The sequence below is a fragment of the Strigops habroptila genome, chromosome 5 (assembly GCF_004027225.2).
Source record: "Strigops habroptila isolate Jane chromosome 5, bStrHab1.2.pri, whole genome shotgun sequence".
Lineage (NCBI taxonomy): Eukaryota > Metazoa > Chordata > Aves > Psittaciformes > Psittacidae > Strigops > Strigops habroptila.
The window spans coordinates 13,644,425-13,657,007 of NC_044281.2; the positions used below are offsets into that span (position 1 = coordinate 13,644,425).

The 12,583-nt window shown below is 39.0% G+C and overlaps 2 protein-coding genes across 4 annotated transcripts in view; both read left to right on the forward strand.

Annotated features, from left to right (window-relative positions):
• The first annotated feature begins 39 nt into the window (after nt 1-39).
• MDH1B (malate dehydrogenase 1B) lies at nt 40-10,505 on the forward strand. 3 transcript variants are annotated; one of them, XM_030485457.1, is made up of 10 exons: nt 40-87; nt 426-538; nt 1,456-1,590; nt 1,751-1,893; nt 2,545-3,047; nt 4,136-4,277; nt 5,230-5,393; nt 6,534-6,673; nt 7,493-7,577; nt 9,233-9,954. In XM_030485457.1, the coding sequence occupies exons 1-9, from the start codon at nt 66-68 to the stop codon at nt 7,559-7,561; spliced, it is 1,431 nt and encodes a 476-aa protein (XP_030341317.1). In that variant the 5' UTR covers nt 40-65; the 3' UTR covers nt 7,562-7,577; nt 9,233-9,954. The 3 variants fall into 3 exon arrangements, with proteins under 3 accessions (XP_030341317.1, XP_030341318.1, XP_030341319.1); XM_030485458.1 differs by lacking the exon at nt 9,233-9,954 and adding an exon at nt 10,477-10,505 and having other exon boundaries at nt 52-87; XM_030485459.1 differs by lacking the exons at nt 40-87; nt 426-538 and adding an exon at nt 92-425 and having other exon boundaries at nt 9,233-9,952.
• Nucleotides 10,506-11,657: 1,152 nt separating this feature from the next.
• Nucleotides 11,658-12,583, forward strand: part of DYTN (dystrotelin) — a 62,335-nt gene continuing 61,409 nt past the window's right edge. Inside the window, 1 exon segment of the mRNA XM_030485456.1 lies at nt 11,658-11,743. The gene's annotated coding sequence lies outside the window, so the exon portion shown is untranslated.

Sequence of the window (12,583 nt, forward strand, 5' to 3'; positions counted from 1 at the left end):
CGAGGGACAAACCGCCGCGGCGCGCGCGGCGCGTTGCTGAGCAACGCCGGAGCGACCGCGCGCGCATGGCGCGGGTGGTGGTGGCGGGTGAGGAGCCGAAACCTGACGCCCGCGTCCTCCCTCCCGAGAGCCGCGGCCTTGCCGCGCCCGCCCTCCGCCTTGTCCCCTCCGTGAGGCGGCTGCCGCTCGCCTGCGGGGTCCCCCCCCCCCCGCACCCCCCAGCCGCTCAAACGGTGGCCGAAGAGGCTGTTTCACCTCAGAAATTGCCCTTTCTTTGCTGGCTCCTTGCCTGTTGCTTTCTTGAGGCTCACAGGATGCGGGTTATATAAAACTATTAATCGATACAATTTAAAAGCGTTTGGCCTGTTAAGCCCTTATCAATGTCACAACATCTTGCATTTGTGGTGGTGTCGCTGTGTTCACAGGTAAGGCAAACTGCCCTTACTATGCCAAAGCTGAGCTCCTGGCAGACTATCTCCAGGCTAACTTGCCAAACTTCAGGGTTCACAAGATCACCCAGCATCCCGACAAATGGGAGGTAAGGGATTGTAAGTCACGTCCTTGGTAGGTGCCCCAGTGCTTGTCTGCGGCATCTCTTCTCCTGTGTTAGAGTTTTGATACATGGGTAGAGGTGCCGCAGAAGCAGCTTTGGCTATACAAGAGCCAGCCAGGGGAAAGGTTTGAATGTTGTGAGAGATTGGTATTCTCGTGAGTCTTACCACAAAAAATGGGCACAAATTGTGGGCCAGCCTAGAGCTGTGTTTTGTCAGTAAGAAATTCAAGTTTATTATGTTTTTATTATGTATAAATGGCTGCTCAGCCTGTAAATGTTTTGCACATTGTGATTGCGTATGCCTTCAGAGTTGTTACTTGTCAAGAGTATTTCTGACATTCAAGGGCTTTGAATTACAATGGAAGTATGAAATCAAACCTCACATATTTGTTTACAATGTGAATGAGCCTTTCTGAGTACTTTTGTTGTAGACATGTTGCCATGGCTACGCTGTAGTTCCCTATGAGGACTGAAAAAACGGTATGAAACTATGATGTTTCTTACCTCTTATATTTTGCTTGACACCTAAGCCAAGGAACTCAAACAGTTAACTGAATAGCAGTTTAACTCTGCACCTTATTTACATTCTGCAGCTAAATAGGAATCTTCAGATTACTTGCTGCTTCACAACATTGCTATTTTCAGTACCATTAAGACAATTAAGCAAAATTACAGCAGTAAAATCAAGCAGAAGTAAGACCTTTTGCTGAGATACCACAGTGGATCACCATGCCTTGCTTTGTGTTATCCCCCCACTTTTCACACAGTGGTACGTAAGTTGTGAAGCACTTGATTCTATGATTCTGTGTTGACAGGAAATACGCATGTTTATAACCATCACATTTAAATGTTACCAAATGTGAAAAAGTATGAAAACCTTTTGGTGGGGATGTTTACATTAGCAGTGGCTTCATGACATTTGTGAAGAGAATGGATGGGAACACAGATGTTCTCCTATCATTTGGAGAGAACTGTTGGACCGCGGAGGGAAGGGTCTGCTTCTGGGAGGACTTAATGATTTTCTGGAACACGCTCAGGTAACGAGCTGCCTTTAATACTGTAAACATGTATTTTAGAGTTTCTTCTAACACTGTTGTTCTTTATTCCTCCTTGAAATGTAAATAGTGCTATCCTTCTAATGTTACCTTGCTGTGTTTGGGTTGTCATTTGGTTAGAGATTGTCCTTTTTGTTCCCAGCACTATTACGGCATCACCTCAAGGATGTTGAGTGAGGAAATGTTAAGCATTGCTGAGGAGAACCTCCGGGAGTATATTGAAATTGAAAAAGAGGAGGAAGAGATTAAAAGTCTTATCAAGCCTTTACAGATCTGGATCACCAGGTGAGAGTAAAAAGAATATTTATGAAGTTTCACTCAGCTTCAGAAGAACGCGCTTTTCCCTATCACATATAATGGGTGTAATCATCTGAAGTTATCTGTAATTTGCTGATTTGATTCAGGTTCTGCGCCCCTCACTATGAGCATTCAGTATATAATTTAGAAGTCATTTCTCCTTTTCTTACATTTTGCACGGGGTTAGGTAAGGGATGCGAACAGGCAACATTTAGACCCCAGATCACCTTAGGGAAAAGCAAGTATTTACAAAGTGAGCTAGGAATTTTGTAATGCAACTATCTTGCATTAAATGTTTTGGGAAATACTTAAGTAAAGAGTCTATTGCAGTTGTAGCTTCAGAAATTTCTGTATTTCTGGTAGTTCTAACAGAGCACCCTTAAGAAAAAATGTGGTTCTTTAAAGACAACAATTTTTAAGTGGTGTGTGAAATGGATAGAATAGAAAAACCTTCAAATGAAAGGAGGACCCAACTGTTTTAAATTTTAGCCTGTTAAAATGACGGAAAGAGTAATCCAAGCTAATGGTCTATTTAAACATAAATGCAAAAGAAAGATCTTTGGGTTTATTTCTGTACTACTTCCAAACAAGCAGTGGTTAGTTGTTAACTATAATTTTTCTATATTATTCTCCTATCAGTGCATCCTCTCCAATCTGTTATCGCCTGATCCCTCTGTTGGCAAATGGAGAAGTGTTTGGGATGACCACAGAAATCAGTATCCATTTGCTTGACACTGACCAGTCTAAGGAAGTTCTTTGTGGTATTGTAATGGAAGCTGAAGACATGGCGCTCCCGCTCCTCCGCAGTATTTCAGAGCACACTGAAATAGATGAGGCTTTTATCCAAGCAGATGTTGTCATTGTTCTTGATGATGTCCTCTTAAACTGTGAAGTCCAGTCCCTTGAGAACTACATCAGAGAAATGAGTGAGATCTGTCAAGTGTATGCTCCCTTGATTGAGAAGAATGCCAAGAGTGAGGTCAGAGTAATTTCATCAGGAAAAACCTTTGTAAACCTTAAGGCGGTGATGATTATGATGTACGGCCCATCCATTAAGCCTAAAAATGTCATTGCCATTGCGACAACCTGGGAAAGTGCAACTAAAGCCACACTGGCCAGGAAGCTGAACACGAATGTAGCAGGTGAATATTTATGTGTTCTGGTAGCATTTGGGGAATTCAGTGGATGGACACCTTTGGGAGTACATCATTGCAGAACACAGTTAATACGCATGCAGGAATGCAAGCACAGCAGTGCACCCACTGAATTGTATTCCACTCTAGGGAATGCCAGGGTGTGACTACCATTCTCTGTGCTTACTCCTATCTGGATCTGTGCCTGATCCCATGAATGCCAGTTCTTTTGCTAACTCTTGGATGCAGCCCTGCCATTCTGGTGCATATTTCATACTGGAAATATGCTAAGAAGGACTGAGCTGTGTTTCAGGTCAGGAACTAGCACTTCAAGATTGCATTTGTGTTCTACAGCACATTGTTATTTTGGAGACACACAGAGTAGCTGTGAATAAACACGACAACATACTGCTGTGCAGATAATGATAGTATAGTAGAACTGTGTTGTAGTATTATTTCTGGGTTAATTAGCTTTCTTCCTCAGGTCAATTGTTATGGCTTGGTTATATTTACATGGTTCTGCACTGCATAGCGAAAGTGTGCTGCAACACCCTGCTCAGCATCAGCATTCTTTCAATATTGCAGGGGTAGGAACTGGTCATCAATGACAAGTCTAGATATTTTGGGGCCTAATAAAATAGAAAAGTGAATAGGCTGCATAGCCTATCAGCAGGTTACTTGAGAAATTCCTCTTGTACCAAAGCAGGGAGATATTTTTTTTCTTAATAATTTTTTTTTTACTTAAGCATTCTATTTTTGCATTTACAGGATTTTAAAAGTAACATTGCTGTATATTTGCCACAATATTTGTTTCGGTTTTTAACAGCTAAGTATTTGCTAGGTTTTGTCCATTATGTACAATAACATGATATAAATTTCTTTTTTCAGGAAAAGTTCCTTTTTCAGTATGTGATGAGGTTCCATATGTTATGGAGAACCCTGTTGCGTTTTCAGATCAAATAATTTCTGCTATTGAGGCAGGACACTGAACTGAAGAATAATTCATCTTGAAAGGGACTTCTTTAGGTCGTCTGGTCCAGCCTACGTTGTGAAAGTATTTGTGTGTTCATTAATCTATGTATTTTCCTCTGTTACAGGAGTTAAGAATGTGATTGTTTGGGGCAATATTACTGGCTCTAACTACATTGATTTGTCACATGCAAAACTTTATGGATATGACTGTGCTATTTGGGGCCCAGCTGATTTTTCACGTCCTTTGTTGAATATGATTTATGATAGGTACTGTACAGATTTTTATTTTTTTATTAAGGTAAAACTAGATACCTGCTTTTAATTCATGGTTGTCTGAACTGTATAATAAGCATCAAGAAAGGTTTTGTGTTTTTTAAGATTTGAAACTGACTAGAGCTGTACGTGATAAAGGAAAACTCAAATTGAAGTACTCAGTCTACAACAGAAGTTGAGAAGTTGAGTTCTGACTTTCCTGCCAGCTGTGTTTATAACTGTGTTTTCCTACACATTAAGTGTGCTTCTCTTCTATCATAGCACAAGCAACCTATAAGAAGTAATGGAAGTCCAGACTTGGATGTCTAGTATGCATGAAGAAACTCCAAAATAATACTAAACATATATCTCCATCTTAAAGTACCTGAATTCCATCGAACATGTAACCTGAGCACATGAATATTGTCAGTTTCCCAAAACAGATAATTTGTTCACATATGTAAAGAGGACACCTGGCACTAGAAAGCTTCCTGTTGAAAGTATCGGAGAAAGGATGGGTGTAGTCAGAGACAGCAGACACGACATACTCTGAGGCCTGGCTATATGGAGCTCCCACTCTGATCTGAACTTAGCATTTACGGGACAGCGGTGGTTTCTTTAGGTCTACACTTGTGTTGTGCCTAGCCCAGGAGGATTATGGTTCAGGGCTGGGTTCTTACAGAGGACAGCAATACATATAAATAATAATGATATAGATTATGACTTGAGTAAATGACGTAACTTTCACAGGTAAGTAGTGCTTATTGTTACCTTTTGAGCCACTGTTTGTTAGACCCTATTTTTTTTTGTCTTTAGGTGCTTTGCTTTCAGCAGTGAAGTTTGAATAAGTTTCGACTATTTTCTTCCCTCAGGATTAGATCTTTGTTTTTTTCTCTAGACAACTAATCTTCCTGCAGTTGCCTTAGTTTTTTCTTCCTTTTTTTTTTCTTCCCTTTTTTGTTGCTAGCGAATGGATCCATTCAGAATTGCAATCTGCACAGAGTTCACTGAGTTCCCGGCTCTGTCACTACGTAGGAATGTTACCTGCTCACGCGGTGGCCACTGTACTAAGATACTGGTATCATGGCTCTCCTCCTGGGGAAATCATTTCTGTGGGAGTACGTACTGAAGGTAAATCTGCTTTTGCTCTACATATTCTCTTGTAGCTTTCCCCAGTATGTATAATGTTATTTTTTATTCAAGATTTTTAATTTAATAAAAACTTGTAAAATAATCATGATATAGCAGAAGGCTGAGAGTTTGTTTCAGCCTAAGAACTTCCAAATCTAAGCAATTTTGCTCTCCAGAGCTTGTGATTTGACACTCTCTTCTTACAAGCATCTCTTAGGTTAATATTGTCTTGTTGCAGATTGTCTCTTAGTCTTTTAGTTGAAGTGCTTTTCTGGTGTATGTGTTTCGTGCAAGGACTCTTTATAGTTCTTAAAACCTAAGCTATAAAAGCGTGTTCTTCTTGTGTAGTTATGTGGCCTGATAAATGGAATGTTTCACAACAGCCATTTAACTCTTGTATGAAATAAAACAAGAACAAAAAAAATCCCCCTTTTTAAGATGTAAAATTTACAGCAATTGTGTTACAGCACAGGAAAGATATGGACCTGTGGGAGTTGGTCCAGAGGAGTGCCACCAAAATGACCAGAGGGATGGAACACCTCTCCCATGAAGAAAGGCGGAGAGAGTTGGGGTTGTTCAGCCTGGATGAGAGACGGCACTGGGGAGACCTGATAGCAGCCTGCCAGTACTTAAGAGGGGCTTATAAGAAAGATGGGGACATACTTTTTAGTAGGGCCTGTTGCAACAGGACAAGGGGTGATGGTTTTAAGCTAAAAGAGGGGTGATGTAAACTAGATATAAGGAAGAAATTTTTTACAGTGTGGGTGGTGAAACACTGGCACAGGTTGCCCAGAGAGGTGGTGGATGCCCCATCCCTGGAAACATTCAAGGTCAGGTTGGATGTGTCTCTGAGCACCCTGATCTAGTTGAAGATATCCCTGGTCGCTGTAGGGAGTTGGACTATATGGCTTTTAAACGTCCCTTCCAAACGAAACTATTTTATGATTCTATGATTTATGTAAATCTCACTAAAACACGAAGTTATAGTAAAAAGGGAACTCAAGTGTCCATTTATACTAAGATCTTACAGTTGCAGACTTTTGCAATTTTGTAGGAATTAATTTTGACAGTGGTGAGGATATGTCTTTTAATCAGAAATAATATGTTTGGATATGAAATAATATTTTCCCTTTTCTTCAGGTCAGTTTTGTGTTCCTGAAGGTATTGTCTTCTCTATGCCGGTGAGGTTCCAGAATGGTAACTGGGAAGTCGTGACAGAATTAGCAATCAATGAAAAGACCCAAGGAGTTCTGGGGCGCTTAGCCCATGAGCTGATTCAGGTGACGATTTCTTCTATCTAATAGCATGTCCATTCTGCCACCTATGGGTACATCGCAGTATAACTTTGAATACTGAGACCTCAACACCAAATGTTGGCAAACTGCACACATGCACTTATGTATAATGAAGACGGGTATTTATAAGTGTAAGGTACTATTAATATAGTGAAATGAACAGACGACTGTTCTGTTGCCCAGAAAGGGGATGATAAAAGACGTTTACCTATGTGAGTGTAGAATTTGCACCTCCAAGTTCTGCAAGCTTTGTGCAAAACAGAAATATTAGCTTTAATTTAATGTTTGTACATTCCATGTTGCTGATGTTGCTTTTGCTTGTGTAATATTCAGAGTAGTTCTGTGCCAGAAGACATAGCTTTTGGGATCTTATGGCTGTGACTCTGCATGATTGAAGGACAGATTTTACTAGAATTAGGGATTTTTCAGAAAATACAAAATTGGCGAGAAATAATTTCATCATGAACTTCTTGGCACTTACTGAGACAAAAATAATGTAATTTGACTAAATATAAAATATTAAAAAGACTGGTCTCAAACTCTACATTCTAGCTTCTTTCAGATTTTGGGATCTTCAGTCATGCTAATAACATGTAAGGAGCATTTGATTTTAACATATTTCAAGTTTGTGCTAGGAATTACAGTGGATGAAAAGAATGGGTGATAATAAAACTGTGTTGTTTGGTTTGGGTTGCGTTTGCTTGTTTGGATTTTTTGCTTGTTTTTCTTTTTTGTTGTTTGTTTTTTTTTTTTCTCCATTCTTTATTCTTTCCACTCTTCCATTCCATTATTTTTTTTCAATAGGAAAAGCTTGTTGCACTAAAGGAAATACAAGAAATGCAACCGTACGGAGGGGATAAAATCCCTAGTTAAAAATATTTGTGTCAAGGTGAGTTTTCCTCCCCATAAAAGAGCAGATGAGATTTTAAGTGTGAATTTAAGTAATGTATTCTTATTTTCTGTCCTTTTCATTTAAAATGGATATAAAATCCTTCAGGAATTACTATAAATAAAAAGTTGGTTGACGAGAAGCTCAACATGAGCCGGCAGTGTGCGCTTGCAGCCCAGAAAGCCAACCGTATCCTGGGCTGCATCAAAAGAAGCGTGACTAGCAGGTCGAAGGAGGTGATCCTGCCCCTCTACTCTGCTCTCGTGAGACCTCACTTGGAGTATTGTGTACAGTTCTGGTGTCCTCAACATAAAAAGGACATGGAGCTGTTGGAGCGAGTCCAGAGGAGGGCCACGAGGATGATAAGAGGGCTGGAGCACCTCCCATATGAAGACAGGCTGAGAAAGTCGGGGCTGTTCAGCCTGGAGAAGAGAAGGCTGCATGGAGACCTCAGAGCAGCCTTCCAGTATCTGAAGCGGGTCTACAAGGATGCTGGGGAGGGACTCTTCCTTAGGGACTGTAGTGGTAGGACAAGGGGTAATGGGTTCAAACTTAAACAGGGGAAGTTTAGACTAGATATAAGGAAGAAGTTCTTTACAGTGAGGGTGGTGAAGCACTGGAATTGGTTGCCCAGGGAGGTTGTGGATGCTCCATCCCTGGCGGTGTTCAAGGCCAGGTTGGACAGAGCCTTGAGCCACGTGGTTTAGGGCAAGGTGTCCCTGCCCATGGCAGGGGGGTTGGAACTAGATGATCTTAAGGTCCTTTCCAACCCTTACGATTCTATGATTCTGTGATTCTATGATTCTATAAAAAGTGCTTGTCTGATGTATTCTGACTATGCCTGGGACATGGTGATAGTGAGGGCAAGCCTGCATGGTAGCAGCCTTGTTTTGTTAAGTTTCTATTGTGTCATTCACAGATCATGAATATAAAATCTGAGTATAAATAATACATATAGCATTACACATTTTATCTTAGGTTGTTAGTAAATATAAAATCTTTTTAAGCTGAGTGACTCTTACTAGAAAAGCACTTTTCGTCATATGTCCTACTATATGTTTTTGAAGCTATTTTTCACTATACTATTCTATACTATCTAGAAATAAAGAATTGAATTGCTAACAGAGGAAAAAAAACCCAAAATTGTAAACTGGAACTCAAACTTCTCTTTTTTTTTTTTTTGTTACAGTACTAAACAGTTCATTCAATATCTTTAGTCTATAAGCCTGTCAGAAGAAGGAAAGGTTGAGACACTCAGAGACAGCAGGCTAAAAAATTGTATATTCCTACTTTCTGTAGAGAAGGCAATCTCAGTAAGTGGCAGTCACATCTGCCACTTCTTCCAGTTACAATAGATGAAAGACCTTTTAGATTTCCCTACATTATAAATTATGAAGCTATTTCCTTTGTTTGTTGATGACACACCAAGTTTATCTTGACTTAAGTTTTTGAAATGCACAATGATATGAGAAATTACAATTAAAAATCTATAGAACACCTCTGATATCCCTTCCTAATATTTAGAAGTATGTGGAAAAGCTATAGGCCACATGTTACTGCCAAGTTCACTTACTGAAGCGCCCTGCTTATCACCTTCCACGTGTAAGTATTTAGGAGGTTGGCAAAAATATGTCCTGTTTTTGCTCTTCTTGCAGAGATGGAAACCTTGCCTGCTGGCTCATCTTAGCCAGAGCTGTCTGGAGGAGAAGTGCTGAAAGTCCCGTGCTAAAATGATGTTTCCATCACTCAAAAGAGCAAACTACAAAGAATGGCTAAACATTGTCACAGTTTTTACAGTGTCTTCCTTGTTGAAAACCTGGAAATCTGTAGGAAGAAAAATGTTTCAAAAACAGTGTGAATATAACATTCTTTATCTGGAGACTTGAATGAGCCTAGGATTTCTACTTCTTCAGACCAGTAAATCATTCTGAAAACATCGTTTAATGCCTAAAATGTTCATATTTTGACAATTCAGAGCAAGATTGTCACACATAAGAGTAGCAGTTTTATAACTCCAGATTCTTGTCTCAGATGTAATGAAACACAGTCCTGTGTAAGAATACATATTCTCAGGCAAAATTGATATTTAACACAAAAATTTAAGTGCATACAACTCCTTAGTGACAAGATCAGTTTTGTCTCTATGTTTCTTATTTATTTAATGAGTTTCATTAAATGAATGACTCCTCATATGTTTTAAGTCAAACATGGAATCAGTTAAGTCCTTATCTAAACAGAATTACTGATGAAGCACGTCCATTTGCATGTCTTTGGTGTCTTAAAGGATGGAGACTGTTAAATAAAATATTATTGTACTTGCTAATTTTTTATCAGTTGTGAGTGTTTAAAGCAAAATAAAAGGTTTCCTCTTCTTTGAATCAGGTATATATAGTTGGAATAAATGGATTATTTCTGTTCAAATGGAGGTTCAAACTCTGAACACAAGTAGACTTCTTACGTGAGGAAACCAAGAGGAGTTTATTTGCTATTTATCAGCTGATGTGGACAGAATGAGAAGGGGTGTCTCACTGTTCTTAGAAAGAGGAGATCAGAAAGCTGGGGTATTACAAGGGAGTTGGAAGAGTATAGTTCCTTACTGTATATGAAATGTATATGGGAGAAGCAACATGTACAGTAACTGATATATTGTTACAAGTATCTTCATGGAAGAGTTCACATGGGAGTTATAGAGACAGGTGTTGTAAAAAAGTCTTGAAGAAAGTGGTTAGGAATCATTCATTTCAAGAAGAAGCAGTCTTCAGAGAATTAGTTTCTAGTGGTGTATGCACAGAAAATAGGCTGAGTCTCTGAGGACCATCTGGAGGCTGATGTCTTAGGGGAGCATAGCAGGGAAGGATGCTACCAGCAGTCTTTAAAAACTATCTGGTTTGTTCCATAGCTCCTTCCCACAACAGAAGAGGAAAAGCGAACTTCTCTGATGTGTTACATCATAGATGTAAGTTGTTACCTCTGTGGGGTTTTTTTTTCTGTATGGAATATGATTTGGCAGTCATTTACTCTTTGAATTCTTTGGAGGTAGTAGTTCAAACAAACTGCAATTCAAGCACCAACACTGCATAGCTTTTAATGAGAAGGAGGTGAACTGTTTTTGCAATACCTAAGCAGCCATACCAAACTTCTGGGTCACTACCTGAAAACCACAGGCAGAGAATTTCTTCTCAGAGGCTGGGAGGAGAAAGTCAAAACAAATGTCTCGGATGTCTCTTGTATCCTAAATTAATCTAATTAGATTTGCCTCATGGCCTGCAGGGAAATTCAGGTCTTTCCTCATGAAAGCATAATAGAATGGAAAAGTTTCTTTACCTGTCTTTTGGTTAGGAGAGAAAGAATAAAAATAATAGGAAAGCTAAAATATTCACAGTTGGTTACAGTTGTAGCACAGTGACTGACTTGGTCATCGCTAAGTTTGGTGCTTCTGTAAGTAATAAGTAATTTCCGGTACACATTTCTCACGAGTTTCTGAGTAATGGTATGTATGCAGGACATTCATAGCATTGATGAATCTTACTACCTGGGCGCTAGAGTAACTGTTGAAAAATGTATGAAAAGGGGCTTTGAGAGAAATGTACATCTCACAAATGTTATATATATGCTGCATAAACCCTAGCATTTGGATGTACTGAAGATTGTGTAAACTTTATGTTTGGTCTAAGGTATTCTTACTCCAGGACATTACCACTAGGACTTTCTTACTATTTTCCCTCTTTGTGTAGTTGCACCAACTGTTTGCTACGGCACACTGTGCTTTCTGTATTATTGTGCCAGCTTACACCTCCTTTTCAGTCTCTATAGCAACACTGTTTCTCAGCAACTGGGAGATGCTTAGTAAAGATCCTTCAATTTAGAAATATTGCACTCTAACCATAAGAAAAAATTGCTTTGAAACAGAGATAAAAGGAGTTTTACCTTTAATAATTCAGGATATTTATTACTAATTAATTAGTGTTCTCTGTTTTGACTGCTTAGACAATTACCTGATACTTTGATCTGGGCCTTTGCCAGGCATTTGTTGTGAGCATCATTCATTGAAAAGCAAAACCTTTAGAACTGTGTCTTGAAGTCAACTTTAAAGTGCTATAAAACTAGTGGCCTTCTCCGGTGGTGTTGTCTGACTTCTGGGCCTTTAGTAAGTAGCTGAGAGAAAGGTAAGCACTGTTACTGTATTTAAGAGAAGCAATAATTTCAGCCTTTGAGCAATATAGAATGTTTTCACCCTTCACAGGAAACAAAAGCAATTGTAGTTTATTTTATGCATGTTTAAAATGTTGATCGTATGCTGTCTGATTTCAAAAGAAGGAAGGCCTCTGTGATCAAGTCAATTGATCTATTGGAAGATTTCTTCCTTACTTGATCTGGTTTGTCTTTTTCTGTGCTGTAACTTAATTATGTAACATACTTAAAAATTAATTTTAGTTGCTAAAATACATATTCTGAGGCAAACAAAATACATATAAGTGATCAAACATGTTACTTTTCTTGCACATTCCAGTAGGATTCAAAAATAAGGCTACTCTTGTTCTGCACATGAGAGTATTTGTGTTAGTGGGATCAGGGTTTATAATTGTAAAAATTTACTTCCTGTCCATTTGTAGTTACTTTTAAAAGTATTTCCATTTTGTGGAAGTGGGTTTAATTATTAAAGGGCACATGTAAATGAAATACAACAACATGCTGACTGAAATAGTCTGTCAATGAGCAGAGTTAGTTCGTAGTTGATGGCAGGCAGATACTACTTCTACTTTCATGTTCATTATAAAGTAGATGTGTTAACACTGAAGTAGATCCTGTTCATTTCACCCAAGCGCTGCTACTGCAGTCAAGATCTGGACTCTTCATAGACTTTTGTATATAAAAATGTAGACTTTACCTATGTTAATAATGTCTTTCATAACTTTCTGGAGGGGAGGGTTCATAGGAGATGATGTTATGTTGCACAATGACAGCCAGTCTGGTAAAACACGTAAACACTAAACTTTGAGACCATG